Below are 20957 nucleotides of genomic sequence, written 5' to 3'. Positions count from 1 at the left end.
TGATCAGTGTTGCCAAATCAAGCCAACTGTGTAGCCTGAGATACTCCTTCTGTCTTTAGTTCTTTTCAGTCCCATCTCACTCAATCTTTAATTTTCTTCAATCTCCCTTTTGATCAAGAGTTAATTAAAGGATAATGTCAGCCATTAAATGGGGGGGGGGAGTGCTTGCTCTTTCTTCATTTCCATCTCTATTTAAAAATGATAATCTAAACATCACAATAATTATCTCCATATTGTATTACTACTGCTATTAGCATAGTGCAATCAGTGTACATGGCCACAGGGAATTTCCCATCCCCTGGAAGCTGATTTTATTAGCAAATGAGTTGCAGCCAGCATCTTATGAGTGCTTGCCAATGACAAAGCTTTGGGGCAAGGAAGCTCACAACACAATTGCCCCCAACTCATGCAATGTGTGCTGCTTTACAGTATAGTCAGGGAGATGCTTTTGGGTGTTGTGGAGAGCACATATCCCAGCTGTAAGTCATAGGCATGTGGAATTCAGAATCCACAACAAGCACACAGTGACCTGAGGGCAGTCAGTAAGGAGAAGGTGACAGTTATGTGTGGAAGTTTATTTCCATTAGCGAAGGCATGAGGATGATCACTCATTTCAATGTGCTCCTACATAAAAATCTCGTTGTGTACTGAATGTTTCCTTGGCAGGAAGAAACACACTATCCTTCAGTTTCCATCTGCGGTTGTGTCCTGTATTCACCCTTCCATCCCATGTACATGTGAGAGAGAAAGAGGAAGAGCACACACATAGAAGTTTTTATCTTTCAAAGATGGAAGTGTTGGAGCATTCAATAGCACAAGCGTAAAGTCAGTAAATAAACTTCAGACTTACCTCTGATATCATCTTTCTCGCAGTAACAGCTAGTTCCTGGAAAGCAGTGACAAACTCCATGTCCTGCCTTGATTCCCAGTCCATTCAGGCCTTTCTGGTGGCCACCAACAATGTTTGTCTCTAAATTAAACACAAATGTGAGCATGCACCATTCCACAGCCAGGGCTCAAAATATCATGTCAGTATGTTCTGTGGGTTTATCCTGTTGAGCATTTGAAATTTCGTTTGTAAAAACAGGAGAAACAAATCTGGGCACGAAAACTGGCATCTGTCTTTGGGGCTTAGCTCTAAGAAGCAATCGCATGAGACCTTGTTTTGTGTGGCTATTATGATGATTATCAATTGCTGCCACAAAACAGCCTGCCTTAAAATATGACAGTAGGGACAAACGTGAAACAGAATTCACAATGGTGTATAGATTTGCTGTACGTGCAAAAGCAGCTACACCACTGCTAGCTTTACTTTACTGGAAATAGTCTTCAAAGCTATAATCCTGCCCACTATGCCATGACTGAGTCCTAACAAATCAATGATGCTTATCCATATGCAACTGTATGCATCAATCTATGCACACAATATGTTGCCAGACCTGGTCTGAGGGTGTGTGTGTGTGTGTGTGAGAGAGAGAGAGAGAGAGAGGGAGGGAGGGAGGGAGGGAGGGAGGGAGGGAGGGAGGGAGGGAGGAGCTGCTGGTGTCCTGGGTGGCAAGGTGAGAGGGGTGGCAATCTACATCTTACCCTGGTGACAACACAGCAGCAAGAACCACACTGCAAGGGACACTGAGCACAGGGATGGTGATCTGCTCATTTCTCTCTTCCCCACCATTGATCGGCAGGGGAGAGACAAGGCTGGCATTTGCAAGTGGAGCGTCTCTGCTTTGCTGCTCTTGCTTGCAAAACATAGCTTTCTTTCTCCCCTCCCCACAAGCTGGTGGAACGGGAGAGACAGACAGCATTTGGAAATGGGCATCACTTCTCTTGCAGCAATAGGTGGAACGGACTTATTCCCCTAGTGCCATTGTGGTGGCTGCGGTTGGGTGCTCAAGAACAGATTCAAATAAATACAAGGCAGGTTGATGCTACAGCATAGCAAAGGAGGATAGGGAAACAGGCATGGGTAGGAGGAGGTGATTTGGAAGCAATGGAGAATGGCCAGTCTTCCTCAATAAGGGCATCTTCCAGAATACAACTCCCATGCGCTCCAGCTGGTGTGGCTAACAGTCAGGGCGGGGGGAATGGAAGTTGTAGTCCAACACAACTGGAAGAGTTTGGGAAGACCACTAAGAGGTGTAATGGAAAAATTATTGGGTTGTATGAGTGTCAAGGAAAAGAATGGACTATCCATTAGCTTTTGCCCGTCTAACATCTGCATGTATTCCTCTAATGAGCTCTAATGATGAATTGTTGCTTCCAAGGGAAAATATAGGGTATACTTGCTTACTGGGGGTGGGGGTAAAAAGCAATGTTTTGCCAATGCATGCCTGCATGACGAGGAAGAAACAGTCTGGTTTTGGAATGTAGCAGTAAGTGGGACAAAGGTCTCAGTTTTGCAGCTGACAGGGAAAACTGGATGGGTGGTCCAAGTGGATACTGTTTGCTTTGGGGAAAACTGATTGTATTTTATAGATGAGCATTTTCTCTCCGTGCTTGTCTGCTGCCCCATGTTCAGTGTGTAGACTTGTAAATAAACAGATGTCCCCCCCCAAATGCCTTGTGCTTCCAGTGCTCTCTCCTCATAAGAAAATGAACCGTGCAGCAGTTTCCAGTGGAAGTTCCTACCACAGAGGGATGTGGGGAGCCATATGTTTAAACAGAAGATTTTTCATCAAGGCTCGGCAAACCAGTCAGTGCCAGCTGATGATGAGAATCAATTAAGAAGTGCAGAGGCATTCCCGAATATAAGAGAAGCATAGTATTTTGCTTACAATACCACAGGGCTGAGTCTGCTTCCTACTATCGCACAGTTCTGTGCAAGGGCAAGCTGCCCCTAGAACAATGAACTCCACTTTAATTTGTGGCCTGGGTATCAAGAGATAATGTATGATGTGATAGGTGTACCTGTGTCTTCTGAGACTCAACATGCCAGGCCAGTATCTGAATGGGTGAATAGCTGGGAACCCTTACAGCCCATTGCCATTGCTTATTCAAAGTAAACCCCACTGAGTTTAACCAAGGGGGTCAAATGTAGGACTGCAGCGTAGGAATGCTACCCTGAGCATACTTAGCTACAATTCATAGGTAACTAAGAAATACACACACATTAAATTTGGACTTCAGCCCAGTTTAGCGCACAGGAGGAGGATAATGGGAGAACCAGGAAAATAATATCCCTTTTCACTTCTTGGAAGAATCAGTTTAGCCTTTTTTCCTATTATATTTCCTCATCTTAAATGGCAATAAAGATACTTAACAACTTTTGCAGAGTGCTCAGAGACACTCTGGCTCAAGGCACTCAACAAAAGTGCTAAGTATAACTACATTATATAACCCTTTAACTGAACATTAAACTATCCAGGCAGGATGTATGCTATTATTGAATATAACCACTCAACCCAGTAACTATGGAACTAGAACTCATGGTGCAGTTCTGCTGCAACACCAGAGCCTAAAGAGAGAATTATCACATTTAAATAAAATAGAAACCAGTACCTTCAAGACATAACCTTTCTTAAAATATATATATTTCGAATCTATGTTGTGTTTTTAATTCCAGTTCATTTTTTTGAGATAGCCACCCTGAAACTTTGGGCATCTTCAGAAGTAGCCACTAATGCAGAGTGGCTGTGGTTGGACCAAAATAAAACAACTAGCAGAGAAAAACCAAGTAGAAAATCTCTTGTTATGTTCCTAGAGTAGTTCTTTGGGTCATGGCTATTTTCAAAAAACAATAAAATAAAATACAGAATAAGAACATTCTAATATTTATACAGGCATCCTGCATAAATCACTCTGAATGCAAAAAGTAACACAGCTGTTATCTGCCTTAAAAGAAACTTGCACAACCTTGAAGGCAGTTGTAAACTTTTTGGCCCTGGTTGACATTTAAGATAAAGCAACAGCTTGACCCAGAAGTAGGAAAGCAAAACTCAGTAGAAAAGAAAATTGAGAGGTGTCAATTCCATACTTGTGCAATCTTGAGGGCATATTTTTTTATCTCTGCTCTCAACAGCGTCACAGATAGCATCCGGGCAGGTCTTGATGCTTGGACTGCAGGTGGAATAGTTTGTTGTTATTCCTAAGAACAAGAAACAAAAGAAGGAACTTAGCATGTTGTGGCCTCAGCATCTTTACACTGCAAGATGAGCTACTGAAAAATTACACTTTACTCTTCCTAAAGTGATGCTGCATGAAACAATCAAAGGAAAGACTGTAATTATATTTATTTTTCAGTTCAGGTGACTTTCTGAATCTGAAAGCTCTTTCTACACCTCTTCAAATAAGTTGATTAGGACTTTGCTAAATTTTAGCAGCAAACATTTACAAGGCAAATTGGTTCCTTCAGGCCTTGGAATACCCCCTGAAGAAGCACATAGTTATTCTTTTTTGTGTGTGTGTGGTTTATCACAGCCACTGCTCCAGCTGCTTGCTGTACACCTCCAAGACTGAATCAAACTGATCCTAATATAAGTTGTCTCCATGGCAATTTACTATATTGTTCTGAAGGAATTCACCTTTAAATACATATGCTGCCACTCCAAACAAAGCTATCTTATCAGTGACATATTTCTACTGATTATGTAATAGATGACATAGTGCTATTCTTCTTTCCTGCACAAAATCTCATACAAAAGTGTTTCTCTAAGAGAAGGGTGAGAGGAATGGACAATGTATTTGACTTCTTATAGGTTGCAATCACAATATCTGATTTCCCAGTATCTTTAAGTATCACCTCTCTAAAACACACACACAGCAGTAAAGGCTGCTCAAGGAATAAAATGATCAATTAATATTAATATGTTTGCAACTCAGGGTTACAAAGAATGCCCTGAATGTCCTTGATATCCAACTGAGGTTCCCAGTGACAGAATTGCCCATGCTCTTCAATGCTCTCTTCAGATCTGCCCTACTCTAGATTCCCATTCAATTGCTAAATGTCTGGACATACCTTTACCACTTCCCTGTCTCCACTGGCATTTTCCCATTAGCGCTCCAAGGCCACCACACTCTTCACATTCTGATCGGGTCTTGCTCATCGAACATGAGTCTGGGCAACCATCATCGGTATGTATAGCTACAAAGAAGAGGAGAAGAAGGGCCTATACCATCACTAGAAAATTCTGTAAGTGTCTACCCAATGCTTACAAAATGCAAAGAGCACATTCTTTCCTTTGAATTCAAAGGATTTCTTCCAACAACACAGTTCTGTGTTGCTGTCCCGAGTGAGAGAAGGGAGGGTGTGAACAGGCTCCCTGGGGCCTATATCTCACATGCAAGGGCTGCTGCATAAAAAGGCCTGAATAACCAAATACTTTGCATATTCAAGTATTGGAGGCTTTGCGTATTCAGAGCTCATATCATGGGCAAGACCAAAGCCCAGACACAACTTACGTGATCCATCAAGGACAATGGTAACATGGGTGAGTGCTTCCTTCTTGCTCTGCTCTTCTTTAGCTAGTACAGCGTACTGGATTTCTTTACAGTCAGGTCTCTGTAGCACAGCGGAATCATTCACGTAGAGGGTCCCATACTGGTCTTCAGGGCCCTGAGCAATCTCCACAGCATAGCAGCTGACATTGGGGGTCTGCAAGCTATAGGTGACGTTGACGCCGTAAAACCTCATGCAGTTGTCAATGCAGATTTTTCCTATCTGGGCTCAAAGAAAAAAGGAAATCATCATCAAAAATGCCACCAGCAACAAACATACTGAAGCAGCACTAATGGTGGCCTCATGCATGTTATCAACAGTTAATATCATAGAGAAGCAACAGTATATTCAGAGATGCTAATGCTCTGCAACTCTGGACACAATTTCACACATTGTGGGATCTGATGACAACTGGATTGGTACGAATACTTGTTTGCAGGCGAAACAATAATTTTCTTGCTCATGTGGTTGGGGAAACCACATTTAAATATGTGAAGAAGCATCTACATAGGGCTTCCAATTTTAAAGCCATAATCCTATCCACACTTGTATGTCAATAAATCCCTTGCATTCCGCAGGGCTTACTTCCAAGCAGACTTGCATAGGACTGGGCTGTAAGCATGGATTTCTATGGCCCTGTATTGCTTTCCTCCTCTCACACCCATCAAACCATGGTGGAATTGCTTTGTGGTGTGCTCTTTCTCATGTATGCGAACACTGCAACCAAGCAGGTGGGGCCAACTGAAAGGGACTTTCCTGATTGGCAACCTGACAGTAGCCAACATTCAACAACTAAAACACTAACAGATTTATTGTGGCATAAGCTTTCACGGACTAAGACACATTGAATGATCTCCCTGGTAGATAGGTCACACACATGCACACACAGAGATGAGTGCAGAAGATAACACTGCAAACAGCAGATCCCAAAAGCCATGAATTTCACACAGTATAGAAGGCATGTCACATTTCAATGCAAAGTTAACGGTAAATGCTATTATGTACATTTGACCTTTGAACAGATGGGTTATATACCTCTATTTATAATGGCCTTTGGGGCACATTGTTTACAGATCCCATCTCTCTCTTTTCATATACACACATACACCCCAAGGGTAACAATGCATACATCTGATGCACTGAGCTCAATTAGTGCCCCAAGATGTTTTGTTCTACAACCAGACAAGAAAACACAAATTTAAAAAGATACAGCATCTCATTTCATTTGTATGTATCTCTATCCTCAACTGCAATCCAGATGGAAAGTATGTGTACTGTGAGATTCACAGCAACTTTCCCTCCTTAAAAAAATCACACGTGATCATTTTGCCTGAGAACAAGCGGATAGCGCCTCCTTTTTGAAGCCATGGGGGGGGGGTTAAATCCTATTTTTGATGTGGGACAGGCTGCTACCAGGCCATGTTCATGCTTCTTCATTCATTCACTTGACTGTCAAAATGGAGAAATGGCATCAGCCCAAAGGTTAATTGTTCCTTCATACTCTCATATTTTCCTCAGGGCAAAAGGCCATTTTGCCTTTGCGTTAGTTCATCCTGAACTTCCCCCTGTGCTAGCTAATCATTCCAGATTATGCTTAATACTTCAAGAATGTGGAGTGCCACCCTCCAGGGAGTGAGCTGCTTGAATCAAATTCCTTGCTGCAGATTTTAAATTGACATCCAAATTGAGAGGAAGGAGGGGAGATGCTATGCCCCAAATCATATGCACACCAGGTTATGTACCAACCTGATATGGTGAAGGCACAAGCTTGCCTCCTTCCCTCCTGGGGCAAGAACCAAACAAACTGGGGCTGCACATGACTGGGCATTTGCATGGGGCACTTGGCTTAGGTGAGATGATACCTGCACAGCAGAGAGAGCAAGCTTGCTAGCTATCTTCCCCCTTAGAAGGCAGTAACAATTATTACCTACAATTACCACCCTTCAAATTGAACGAAGAAGGGAGGGTGCTGATTTCCTGTGTCTGTAAACAGAGATTGAATGGCACTTCTTATGGAAGGGTAAGCTCAAGATCCCAAGTATTTTGATTATTTCCTCTCTTCCTGAAAATCTGCATTAGGAAGTTTCCACAGGACAAAACAGTAAATAAGTTGATGCCTGAACTCCACATGCTGATAAACGCAATCCAGTCTGAAGAAAACCTGAAGCAAGCCTGAAGCACAAACATATGGAATGCATCTGTAATGTATATTCAATCTACAAGACTCAGGAGGAGGCATTCCAAGTATATTTTTATATGCTGTTCAAAAATGGGGGAGAAACATTGTTAAGCTAATTATAGGGCTGAAGAGGAATGTTTAGTTTGGTTAATCCATTCAGTCTTACTTTTAAAACCTCATTTATTTAGTTATTTCATTCATAATTTTTAAAATATATTATTTAGTTTTCATCTCCCATTGGCTTCAATAGGATACCCAGTTTCTGTTTTTCTGCTTTTGCAACTTTGGGGGGGGGGGGTCTCGATCCAATTAACATTAAACTTTCAGAAATTCTCATCCAAGGGATCCTATCTGAAATTTTAGACAGAAAAGAATAAGGGAACTGATTTTATAGACAATAAAAAGGCAAAGCCCAACCATGATCTAAACTAACTATAAATAGAACTAATTTTGCAAATTCAACTAAAGACACTCATAGGAGCAGCAAAAACACACCAGGTGCAATCAGAACTCCAAGTCTGCCGTGTTGGGTAGGTTAGGATACAACTTATCTGAGACCTTCACAGTTGAGGGGAAAACAGACAAGTATAAATACCCCTGCCACCTGAAGTCACCTAGGAAGTAATGGGCTGGGCCCAATCTGGGGAAATTTACCCCACACTAGGTACACTTTTTGCAGTAGGTGCCTAAGAGGAGTAAAAGATTGCTAAGCCACTAGCCAACATGACACCTGTGTCTATAAGCTAACTCTTGTATGACTTTTGTTTTGCAGATCACAACCACACAGGTTGCAGAGGTGCCTGGCATCAACAATAGGTGGCACGCATGATACGTGCTCAGCCACTCCAGACATGCTCTACTTCTTCCTCCATGCTGCAGGGGGAGAATTATGCTCTGTTGCCATACCAGCAACCACCTCCAAGGTCCTGGGTGGCCACCAGGGAGAGACTGGTGGTCCATTATCCAATGCTGAAGGCCATCAGTCTAGCTATGGTTAGGATGTGAGCTGTGGTGTCATCGCCTCTACTGATGTGCCTGCTCACCTCCAACTGCCACACCTGAGAGGGAGTGTGCCCTATGGGAGCAAGGGGTATTTGGTATGCCTGTCATTACTGCATGCTGCTGTGACTGTGTGGGCTTCCATGGCTCCAATAAAGCTCTCCTTCGCATTGCTCTCTGTGTTGTCATGGTTTCTTGATTTGTGGGGGAGCATGCGGGGGCTGTGATTGCTGTGCATTTGAGGGGTACCAGTGTGTGCACATGCATTTGTTTCCAGTGTTGCACCAGGGTGTGCTTGTTATGTGGATGTGTTGGTGATTGTGTGTGTTTTGGGTGGGTGGTACGTCAGGATTTGGTGTCATCAGTGGAAATTCTATGTCTTTGTGTCCGCTGCCAGGTGTGGGTGTTTTCTGTTTGCCACAGCGTCTTTCAGCCACTGCCAAGTGGATTTTGGATGTAGCGGTTTTTGTGTTGACAAATTACCAGCAGCCATTAACCACTGTGGACCCATGAAGCTTAAACTGCTCTGCAACTATGTGGGTGCCACTTGCTCCCCCAATTCATACATTTGCACTGGCTGTGGGTGCTATCCAACATTAGTCTACTTAGTGTACGATTTACTGAGATCATGTAACTTTTAATTAATGTATTTCTCTAAAATATAAACCACAAATCACTTCACCAGGAGAGACTGGTCCCTTCTTCCTCTCCTGGTGGCCATTAAAAACCAACTGCCCTGTGAGCGGGAGAGGAAGCAGCAGCAAATTGTCGTAAGTGCCACCTCTTTAAATAGCCTATTTTTACTGCCTTAATCATATGTTGCTGTTTTTATCAATCTAATGTACGCCGCTCTAGGAGCCTTGTCAAGCGATGAGGGAGATGAAAATACTTTAAGTAAGTAAACACAAGGGAGTGGGGAGAGGTAGGAGTAATACAGTGCAAAGTGGATTGAAAATGCTTCAAGGAACTGCAAGGGGTGACTGAGTGGGAACTGTTTTTGTGAAAGACAAAGAACAAACCAACCAAAAGACAGACCTGCAAATATTCACTAACGGAGGAGAAAATCTGCAAGGGCAAAAACAAAAACCCAAGCATTTCTCTCCGTCTTTTATAGACTTTCACAATTCCCTCTCCTTAGCACTATAACTGGAAGGTTCTATGGGGAAAAAAGACCAACCAGAATGTTGGACACTTTGGTTACAATGTGTTTGAGCTGAAGACCGGGCATACTCCTGACACCCTGCTCTCTCTGAAACCTCCATCTGACCATTTCTGACTCATAAGGGGTGGGGGGGTGGGGATGAAAGCTAAAATAGTTTTGAGTGAGTAACGGATTAATTATACGATGCTTGGAATCATTTTGGAACTCGTGCATTCATTTCTTTAATAAAAACAAATGAAACAAAGGGGCCCCTTCATTTCATCTTGCCCATTCATTAAAAAAATGAATGTACACTCAGCTAGTATTCTAGATCTACTGAAAGATGAACAACATTTAGCAGGGTAAATATGTAGGAAATGAGGGAGTAGTATGTTCTAGCACAGAGTAGGCTGATGGGTGGTACATGCCCAGCAGTGGAAGTCAGCAGGGAGGGTTCCCTAGTGCTTAACCCAGCTGCCATCACTGCAAGACTCACATGAGGTGTGCTGAATTTTTGATAATTTCTAAACAACTGGATTTCTTTAAAAAAAAGATCAAAATCCCTAATATGAACATTTTCATACCTTTTGAGTGGCCCTGAAATTGCCTACTATGATGTCACTTTTCAAGACTCCCTAGAACAACCCCACACACCCAAGGTTTGACACACTACAATATTCAACCTAGAGGTTGGTCACTGGAGCGACTGGTTTCTACAAGCCTGGAAGTGCAGCAGTGGACAGACTTTAACAAGGAAGAAACTCTACACCTTGCACCATCAGAGCTGAGAATCTGTATGAGAAGAGGACCAAGGTAGCCATTGAGACATCTCCCTTCTGGAATGAAACTCCCCAGAAATGGCAGGGGACTCTGTGCTCTCTTTCCAACCTGAGAGGGAGCACTCCTTAGCAAAACATGCCCGCCCTTGGCACAAGAAATTGTACTATTTTTTTTTTTTTTATTAAAAAAGTTGGAAAGACAACAAAGGACATAATCAACCTCTGAAGGATATTCATTTATATAAACATTTTCCGGCACTGTAAATTCCAAGTTGAATTTCCAAATGGAACAAAAGAGCACACAATCCTTACTTGTGAAAAGTTGGCAGCATTTCTGTTCACTGTGAACTGATACGTCACGTTTGAAAACTGGATGCTGATTGGAAGAATGGTGACATTGAAGTGAAGCATCAGGGATTTGTTAGGCCCCTGGTATTCTGTGTCGTTCACAATAACGTCCACCTGGTGGGAGCTGCTTTCAGTAACTGAAATGCTCTTGCCTAACACCAGTCCTGCAGAAACAGAAGACTGGACTCATTAAGTTTGCAATACATAAACACTTCAGGGATATTCTCTCAAGGAAAGAGAAAGGCGGTCAAGAGAGACATCCAGTGGACACAGGAAGCAGGGCAAAAATGGCTGGTTTGGCATGCAGGAGTGAAAAGGGCACCCTAAGAGCAGATTGTAGAATCAGAGTGTCATAGAACTGGAAGGGGGCACAAGGATCGTTTAGTCCAACCCCCTGCAATGCAAGAATCTTTTGCCCAAAGTGGGGCTCAAACCCACAACTTTGAGATTAAGAGTCTCAAACTCTACAATGTAGAGCTCATGGCAAAAATTGGGCACAGGCATAATGGTGTGCAGAGCTCTGTTCTATAAGACAAATCAAAAACCCCACTAAGCATGTGCATCAGAGAGAAACAGAAGAAACAATCTTATGTGGAACAGTTACATGACCCAACATAGGCTCTTCAGCCCTCTTTCAATCATACTTGTCACAGAGATGTGTCTGGCACCTTCATTATGCAGTTTTCATCAGACATACCTCTTTACTCTGGCCTTGGACACTTGCGATATATATTTTAGGACCTACCGTATTCTCTTGATTGTAATTAGTTTAAACTTTTTAATACAGCGGACCCTCAGGTTATGTTACCTTCAGGTAACATAACTTTCGGGTTGCGAAAGCGGCAAACCCGGAAGTGTAAACCCGGAAGTGTAAACTTCCAGGTTTCATCACGCACGCATGTGCAGAAGTGCTCTATCATGCCATGCACGTGCGCAGAAGCGGCACCTCTAGATGTGGACTTTTCGGGGTACGTACGGACCCCTTGAACGAATTAAGTTCATATCAGGAGGGTCCACTGTATTGTATTTTAAAATAACAACAACCTGCAGGAGAATGCAGGTGAAAGGCTCGTTTTTGATCTGGTAAACAATGGCTTGTTGGACAAAGTCTGTTATGTCTGAACCAGAACAGTTATTATACTTTCATTTAAAGGAAACAGTATTCATTGCACAGATTGGAATATAATCTGACCGTATGCATTTGTACAACAGTTGCAATTAAAAGCTCTTGGTTTCTTGTCAGCATATAAACATTGAAAAGGCCAGTTAATTCCATCTCATAAAATTTGAAAATGGTCCAAACCATCTTGAACTTTAAAATTGTTAACTGGTTTTATTTTAGGACACAAATCTATATCTTTAGTCCACTAACGCAACTGGGAATTATGCCAACAAATGAACTGAACTGAAGGTGCTGAACCTGAACCGTTGAGCTGTGAGCACAATGGCATTCCATTGTTGGTTAGGATTTTCAAGCATAGCTGGCAAGTTCCCATCGTTGGCCATGAACTTGCGTTTGCATACTGTAAGGGATTTAGCTAATAAAAGGCAACCTTGGTTTTTTTGAACATCTCAAAACTGAAACACTTTTCCATGGCAAAATCCAACTGTTGCCCCAATTCCACAAGGGAAGGCCATTTCTGTTGCTGATGTATATCTCAACATAAATAAATTATTACAGTGCAGTGCTCAAACAGGTCCTAGTTTGTTGCAAAGCATAGGAGATTGTACTTCCACCAATGGTGATTAGTCAGGTCTGTCATCTGTGAAAGGGATAATGTGGAACACTCCACATGTTCTGGACTATGACTCCCATAATTTCTGGCCATTGGCCATTCTGGCTGAATCTGATGGGACTTTTAGTTCAGAATGTCTGGAGGTTACTAGGTTGTCTACCCTGATTTATGACTACTCTATACTGCCCCTACTGGCTGAAAGGATTATTGCTACAGCATCACAATTATCTCTTTAGCACTGGCCACTGGACCACACTGCATTATCTTCCTGCCCTCCCGGAAGTCTGATACTATTACTTATTATCTCACATCTCCAGCTTATGATTCAAAAGCTGGATAAGGCAGCAAAATGCAGAACATATTCTTTGTAAGCATACTACTACTCCTTTGGGAATAATAATCCACATAAACTTACTGTATTCATGTCGTGTTCCCCTCACTTGACTGCCATTTGGGTTGAACAAGATCTCATGGAAGTTGTGCTCCACTTGAAATGTCTCCTTGACCCATGGATCAGATGTACTTATGGTGCCAGTGTACTTCTTCCTGCTACTGTCTATAGGGAAAATAGGGGTGGTGTCTGCATCATAGACAGTTAATTCTGCAATGACGGTGCCCTTTAAAAGAGAATAGGTGGGAGGAAATTGCTTGCAGTCACAATATATTATTTATGACTTGGCATTTAAGCATTATTTTAGGATGAAAAATATAATGTAAAGTGCTTCAATATGCAACAGATTTACAAGGTCATGATAATTATCCCATTAGAAAAGAGTATAGTAGAGGTGTCTGCTTGATCTCAGTTAGCAGGAATCTGGATTACTGGTTTTAGATTCAGACATGCTTCCTCAAACCAACATTGCATACATGATTAAGCTTGCTGGTGAATAGTTAGCATACAGGTTTTCATTCAGCATTCAGAGTATACGGTGGTCCTTCAATTTTAACTCTCCAGAGCCAGCTGAGGTGGATAAAATGGGGGATAATGGTTCTGGCCTGTTGGTGGCAGCAAATATCCAAAAACGGTAAATCTCTCTTACGCAAAATCTAGCAGCCAAAGAAATAAGTTGCTCAGGAAAGAAACACGCCTATAATTTTAAACTTACGTTTCTCATGATAAATCTGTTAGAACTTTTTAACAAAAATATGAGATTGTATTAAAGGGAGCTACAACACAACAGCACTCTGGAGTGTTTAAGACTGAAATGGGGTGGGGTAGGAGAGGGGCACTCCTAAAATCTTCCCCCATTATCCTATATAAAAGGGTTTCAGATTTCTTCATTTATTTAGAATTGGGGCAAGCTACTAGCTCTGACCCTGACTGCTTTATTTATTGAAGAAAACCTACTGACATAGCATCCTGAACACCCCAAATTTCATCTGACTGCTTTATCGCAATACAGCTGGGGTAGAGAGAGGAAATGTAGCGCAGGAAGGAGAGTCCTTAAAACTTATGATGTACATTCACTTGACTACAGACTGAGTGGGACTTAAGCAGGCTAGTTCCCTCCGTCTCCTTCCATTTTCCATTGATATTTCAGCTGACGCCTTCAATATTCAATGGCTCAACTGCCCTCAAACACAGATTTAATCGAGAAGATTCACACACACTGCCCCGACTTCCAATTGCTTTAGACATATTTCCACAACCCCAGAGCAGACAATTATGCTGCTAACAGAAAACAATGGAGAAATCCAGGATGTTAACAAAGCTGTAATTGGTGGCTGCATCTTCCTCCTCGACCACCAAGCAATAGGCAGCAGGGAAGGAAAGATCGCCTGTAATTTGCATTCAATGTAATGTGACCCTGGAAGTTCCCTCTCCAGACAATGAGATGAGTTACTCTACTATTTTCTTATCTCAATGACCTAAATGTTCCGTATGTCCTGGAAGCTCACAGGGTCCTTTAGAACATTTATTTTCTATTGGTTTACAACCTTATATGCTTCTGCATGTTTTAGAGGTCGTCTAAGTGTGTAAACAGCATTACATTATGACTCATTGGTATGTGACAACCCAAAATTTGCTACTAGAGGGAATTAATGATTAACATCATATTCTGGGAGAACATTTTGTATTCATGGGTTGCTACTGGAAGTGCTCCCATGAACACCCTCAAGAAGAAATGTTCCACTGAAAATTTATCCATGTAACTCTTGGGTTGGACAAGCAAGATCCATGTTTCCTACCAGGTCCTGCTACAGGAAAACTTTACATGGACCCGAATTCTACATTTCCACATGGACATACTCAAAAGAGCCCTTCAAAACATGCAAAAATCATGGGAGGAAGTGGAAAGGTTGCAAAGGACTCTTAAATCACCAACAAGTAGCACATTGCACCATCATGGAGCGTTACCTTTTTCCTGCTGAACTCCACAACTGCATCTGCCGTGTTTGTGTCATTAGGCAAGAAGGGGGGCATGTCATCTTCATCAAAGACAGCTACAAGAAATGGCACCTCCTTAAAAGTTTCCCTGGAACCTTCTGTCACAGTACATTTGGCAATCAGCTCATACTTCTCTCGCTCCTCTCGATCCAGAGGCTGTGCCACGCTGATACTCGCCGTGTCCATGTTGTAAAGAAATGGCACACCTTTATCTAGAACACAGCAAGAATACCGTCTCATTCCATCACTAACAAAGTGGGAGCTCTCTGTGATACAACCTTGGGGGTAAAGGATCCTATGCCAGAAGTAGACAATTCACAATCAGCAACACCCAAACTGCAACTCAAATCCAGTCAATTATGTATTATTTACACCATTCTTCAATCTTAGAACTCTTTATAGAGTTCTGGAAATCGTGCTGGTTGTAAAAGACTGGAATTAGGGGTTGAAAGGATTCCCCCTGTTCTATACCTTTATTGTATCTCTGGTTTGCTCTGTCTGGCATTTCATTCCTCCTCATATCATTAGGGAAGACCCACTCACCCCCAAGTGATAAAAACCCACCACACCTACTGTCTAATGTGCCTTTGCCACACTAGCAAATGAACTATTAATGGATGAACTGTGGCTCATGACAAAACTTTCAAAGGGTGTTGCTTTTTTCTGTTAAATTAAGGGATAGTTATTGTTTCTAATGCTTCATTGTTCTACTATATATTTAACCTTATGCTTATATATCTTTAATGATCGCATAATGTTTTTAGCTATGATCTTCTTGCCCACTTTGAATATTTTTCCGTGGAAAAGCAAGGGAAAGGGGACTACTTGCACCCTGTATCAAAGCAGGCACATTAAATCTTGCAACAGAGTGAAATGAGGGAGATGAAACTTCAGGAAGCAAGAAAAAGATGCAAGGAAATTTACAAGGCAGGCTCAGGTAGTTTTTGAGGCAGAGGACTGTTCCTTCCTCCTTAGTGGTGGTGCTGAAGGACAGCAGAGAGCAGGTCAAAAATTTGCAGCCAAGGCAAGACACTATGGTACTGCAGGAAGTGCCTTTGTCCTGTTGCTAGAGTCACTGCTTTGAGACACCCCTGCTCCAGTCTTACGAGAAAGAAAATGTGGAAAGGTTCATTATTCTATTTATCTATTTAAAATGTCTCTTTACTTGCCTTTCCCAGATGCTCAAGGCAGCTCAAAACGTAAGTTACATCATAATCAAGATGAAGAGGAAAACTAGCATTGGTTTGGCTTGGATTTTTAAAATTTGAATCACTGGAAGCCCTTTCCAGAATCCCTTAAACACTTCAGCAAATACCCAGCCACATAAATGTTCCAAGACTTTTGCCGCAATGGTGGGGATGTGAAAATTCTCTTTCAGGACCATTATAATGTATTAGCCAGAATTCCCATCGATAATTCTTCTTAATATGGAATTTCAACCATCATTGATACAGTGTTTACTTAATGCTTTTCTGAAAATAGTGAAACATTCTTAATTAAACAATGAAGGCCATGAAATCTGTTGCTTAAGATTATTTTTTAATTTATAGAATTTGCTGAACCATTGCACATATGGGGGGGGATGGTATAACTTCTATACCTAATCCAAGTTTCCAAATGTTTTGACCAAGTATTTTCATATGTGGCTTCTACCTATGCAAGTGCCTTCCAATGCAAACTTTTGACCAGCTTCCAATACCTCCTTCAGAGGCTCATGGGAGCAATATTTGGAAGTATGTTCTAAAGCTGTGCAGAAAACCCAATGAAATAAGGATTTGCGAAGGCAAACAGGGTCCCTGCTGCCCACTGGACAAGCAGCTGCTTTACCTGCTATCACCTCATACGAAATGCTTGCATTCTGGCACTGGTTTTGCAGAGGATATGACTGGAGCTGATGGAATATCCCTGGTGGTTTGTTCTCCTTGATGTGAAAAGAAAGGTCCATATTGGAAAAACACAACTGGCTTGGCATCCCATAATTGCAACCTGGCATGGTGGAATTGATAACAGAAAGCTTCACCAATACTTTGGTATAAGATTCATGGCATTCCTTCCCTTGGAAAGGTAGGGGTGAGACGAAAACTTGGAGGATCAGCTTTGATACCGAAATTCCTGGAACTATTAGGGAGGAGACAAGAGAAACAGGGAAGATTACAAAGAACCCTCATTTTAGCAATTCACCATCATCTATGGTTCTATACCCACCTAGACAAAGCACCCCAAACAGCTGCCCACCATGTAGCTCTATAGTGTTCCAGCTGAGATCACAGAATCACAGGAGGGTAGAGTTGGAAGGGCCATCTGATCCAACCCCCTGCAGCGCAGGACTCTTTTGCCCAATGTGGGACTTGAACCCATAGACCCTGAGACTAAGAGTCTCATGCTCTACTGTTTGAGCTATTTGGCCTCTCCTTCCCCCAAGTGCCACTGAATCACCTTGCCCTGATGGGAGGGAAGACCTTTCAAAGGGTTTTCATGGAGCTTTTTTTCCCCTTTGCAGTCCATCTTTGCTCTTTTATTAGGGTTTTAATATTTCCATGTATACTGCTTTCTGAGACTGGCCCGAAGAACGCCGTAGGAAAAAACCCAATCTTAAATAAAGAATTGTAATTTTCTGTTAACCGCAACGAACAATAATTAAATCTCTGGTTTGTTCTTGTTCCTCTTTCTGTACAGTTCATTCAGAGCTAGGATTTTGGGTTTACAAGTAAGTTAAACATAACCTTAGAGTGCAGAGAGTTATTATTTCACTTATCTGTCACACATTCCAAGAATCAATTAGAACAATTCATCCAAGTGTTATCTCCTTTGAGTGAGTGGCTTGAACCAAAGTAGCAGAGAAGGACACATGAGAAGGTAAATGGCCAAGACACTCTGGGCAACCTTCATATAATAAACTGCTACTTGCGAGCATCCTTTGAGGCCTGCTTCTCTGTCTCCACACATTAACCACAAGTAAACAAAACAGAATCACATTATTATTGATGCATCACTTCTTGTGTTGTGTCAATCTTTAAAACTAATGTATTTGTGGTATGATATGTTTCTATAGGCAAGGGGCTGACTGGGTGGGGGAATAATGTGATGATTAATTTCTTGATCTCGGGGGTAACAACAGGACTGTTTGTTGTTCTTGCAGTTGACTGACATGGTTACCCGTCTTCTTATTGGTGTCTGTGCCAATATTTAGGAAGAGGTTCCAGAGTACCTTCCATTCAATGAAGAGTTCTACTGATTTGGTAACAATTAGTATCTGGATAAATTCCACCAGATGCAAATGAAGGTAAACATGAGACCACACACACACACACGCACACACACACACACACACACACACACGTGCAATGAGGGCACCTGCTTCATCTGCATGACTTACACAGCATATCGAAGTCTTCCCTATCTAGGCTCTTATTGAGGAAAAGAAGTCCAGTTTTCTCTTGGATTTGAAACCAAAGATTGTCTTTACTTCCAGCTCGTGGGATATGGAGCTGTGGGCACAGCCAAAAATATGTATTCTCCTCCTCCGAATCTTTCAAGGCATGGATCTGCAGCAGGGGGGTTCCGCTGGGTTGGTCAAGGTAGACGTTCTCATGATATTCCCTCCGGGGAAAGTAGAGGCCAAAGGCAACTGGAAAAGATACAGAAATGAAGGAATGCAATATGTACAATGACTAGGTGGACTTTTTTTTTAAAAAGCACTTTGCAAAGGCAACACACTTCCCTTCTGTAACTTTCAAGAGATATATTTGTCCAGCTGGTTCTTTGGTTGATTATGCTAGATTAACTACCTCTTCCCTCAAATACCTGCCTCCATACTGAGATCTGCTTCAGAAGTTTTTACAGATCCCACCCCCATCTGGTAGGTGGTGACTGAACACAGGGGCCTTCTATGGAGTCACATTCCAGGTTTGGAACTCGCTCCCCAGGAAGCTTCAGCTGTGGCTAAGTTTACTGCCTTTTTTGACACCAGGTGAAGCCTTTTTTAAATTTTCTTAGGCCTTTTCAATCTCTGTTTTCATTTTGGATGTCATCTGGTCAACTTGCTTCGTAATGCTTGTTAATTTCAGCATCGTTGTATCACATTTTTGCATTGGGAGCTATTCTGGAAATATCTTGAAGGGCAGGGCATTAAAAGCCTAAAAAAATTAAAAAGCAGTACCAGCTGCCGTGTGGTTCAATCCATTGCTCAATAAAATGCGAAAGGAAAGCAATGGTGTAGAAACTGATCTGCCAAACTGGTTTTGTAAAAAAGGGCAGTTTGGTATACATTTGCTTCATATGCCTAGATGGGCCTAATACTTAGAAAGTGGTGATATGTGAATATGAGTATGTTCTTATTCTTAAATTTTATAGCCATAACTGGTTTTAAATATGTTATTATCTTGAACTGTGCAATAGTCAGATATCAGCAGTCAATGTGGACAACCCAAGACATGTTGCAGCCTCAGGTGAAGGAGAAGATGTTACCTCCATATTCCATGTAGCACAGAGAATTTGGCTCTCCAGCAACTCATTGCATTCCCTTCTAGAGCTGATGCAATGTTTATGTTTGTGGATTATGTTAAAAAGGTAAAGGTACCCCTGACCGTCAGGTCCAGTTGCAGACGACTCAGGTTGCACACTCATCTGGCTCTATAGGCTGAGGGAGCCAGCGTTTGTCCACAGACAGCTTCCAGGTCATGTGGCCAGCATGACCAAGCCACTTCTGGTGAACCAGAACAGCACACAGAAACAGCGTTTACCTTCCCACTAGAGCGGCACCTATTTATCTACTTGTACTTTGATGTGCTTTTGAACTGCTAGGTGGGCAGGAGCAGGGACCGAGCAACGGGCGCTCACCCCGTTGTAGGGATTCAAACCGTCGACCTTCTGATCGGCAAGCCCTAGGCTTTGTGGTTTAGACCATATCACCACCCAAGTCCCTTATTGTGTTAATCCTCTACAAATGTTTTTATTAACTACGTTTATCCATATCATAATAAAGCAAGCACTGGTGGTCATATTGGTTCACTCTCTTTGCTAATTTAAGTTGCTGTACTTTATTGTTAAAATGGACATTTTTTAAAAAATGTATGGGGGCGGAATGGCACATGCAATCTAAATGATAACATTTTAAAAACAGAAAGGGGGGGGGGGACAAATTAGCTGATCAATCTCAGCTGCCCATAACTAACCACTTGCCCTCTGGAGTCATTTATCCATCCCAAACACCTCCCTTATATTAAACCTTTCTTAATTTTCAAGCAATTTTCCTGTGAACACTCTTCTTCCAGTGGCTAATGCATGAACCCACACTGTATCAAATCAACACTGACCTATTTGACATACCTACACTATAGACCTAAACTGATTTAACAGTAATTTCAAAATCATATGCAATAAAACTGCACAGAAAAGGTCAAAATGTTTTTTTAATCAAGTCTATGCTGAAAGCAACGGATCACTCTCAGTACCATTTTTTATTTCCCTTCCTGGTACTACTAAGCACTTTATTTAATTAGAGCTTAATCAGAACCCATTTCCTACAGTTTCATTCTCAGCAGGCAGCTCTGAAGTGTGGTTCTATATTTCCTTCCCTCAGACAGCTGCCTTTCCACATTGTTCACAAATCTGAACAGGTCTACAACTGTTAAAGAAGGAGCACTGATAAAGGCAGGTATGGAGCTGTAAAATATGCAACAAAGGAGGCTTGCTTTATGCAGTTATTTCGTTTGGTCTGAATGGATCCAGGGCCAGGAGTGTAGATGTCAAAAGCATTGATACCTGAACTCTCAGATGCTTCTCTGCTTCATATAAAGGAAACAAACTGACAAATATGAAATAATACAATACATTACATCAGGAACTATGGCACTGCAATCTAACTTGAGCCAACAGCACTGCAATTTAAACCTATGCTTGGAAAGCAAGGCAGAGGCGTCCTGCAAGATTTGTTCTGCTGCTAAAACAATA

The 20957-nt window shown here is 41.9% G+C and overlaps 1 protein-coding gene across 2 annotated transcripts in view; it reads right to left on the bottom strand.

The window, feature by feature from the left end:
- The window catches only part of RET (ret proto-oncogene), a 90590-nt gene that overhangs the window by 27459 nt on the left and 42174 nt on the right, over positions 1–20957 (bottom strand). For both annotated transcript variants that reach the window (XM_079975583.1, XM_079975584.1), the window contains exons 2-10: positions 18382–18633; positions 16833–17123; positions 14976–15217; positions 13032–13233; positions 10845–11044; positions 5398–5656; positions 4955–5080; positions 3974–4084; positions 851–970 (exon numbers count right to left, since the gene is read on the bottom strand). In XM_079975583.1, the coding sequence (XP_079831709.1) occupies positions 851–970; positions 3974–4084; positions 4955–5080; positions 5398–5656; positions 10845–11044; positions 13032–13233; positions 14976–15217; positions 16833–17123; positions 18382–18633 (1803 nt within the window). The remainder of the gene's footprint in view (positions 1–850; positions 971–3973; positions 4085–4954; positions 5081–5397; positions 5657–10844; positions 11045–13031; positions 13234–14975; positions 15218–16832; positions 17124–18381; positions 18634–20957) is intronic.

Source organism: Podarcis cretensis (genome assembly GCF_951804945.1).
Source record: "Podarcis cretensis genome assembly, chromosome: 5".
Taxonomy (NCBI): Eukaryota; Metazoa; Chordata; class Lepidosauria; order Squamata; family Lacertidae; genus Podarcis; species Podarcis cretensis.
Note: the sequence above shows the minus strand (reverse complement) of the source record. Positions and strands in the feature narration are given on the sequence as shown.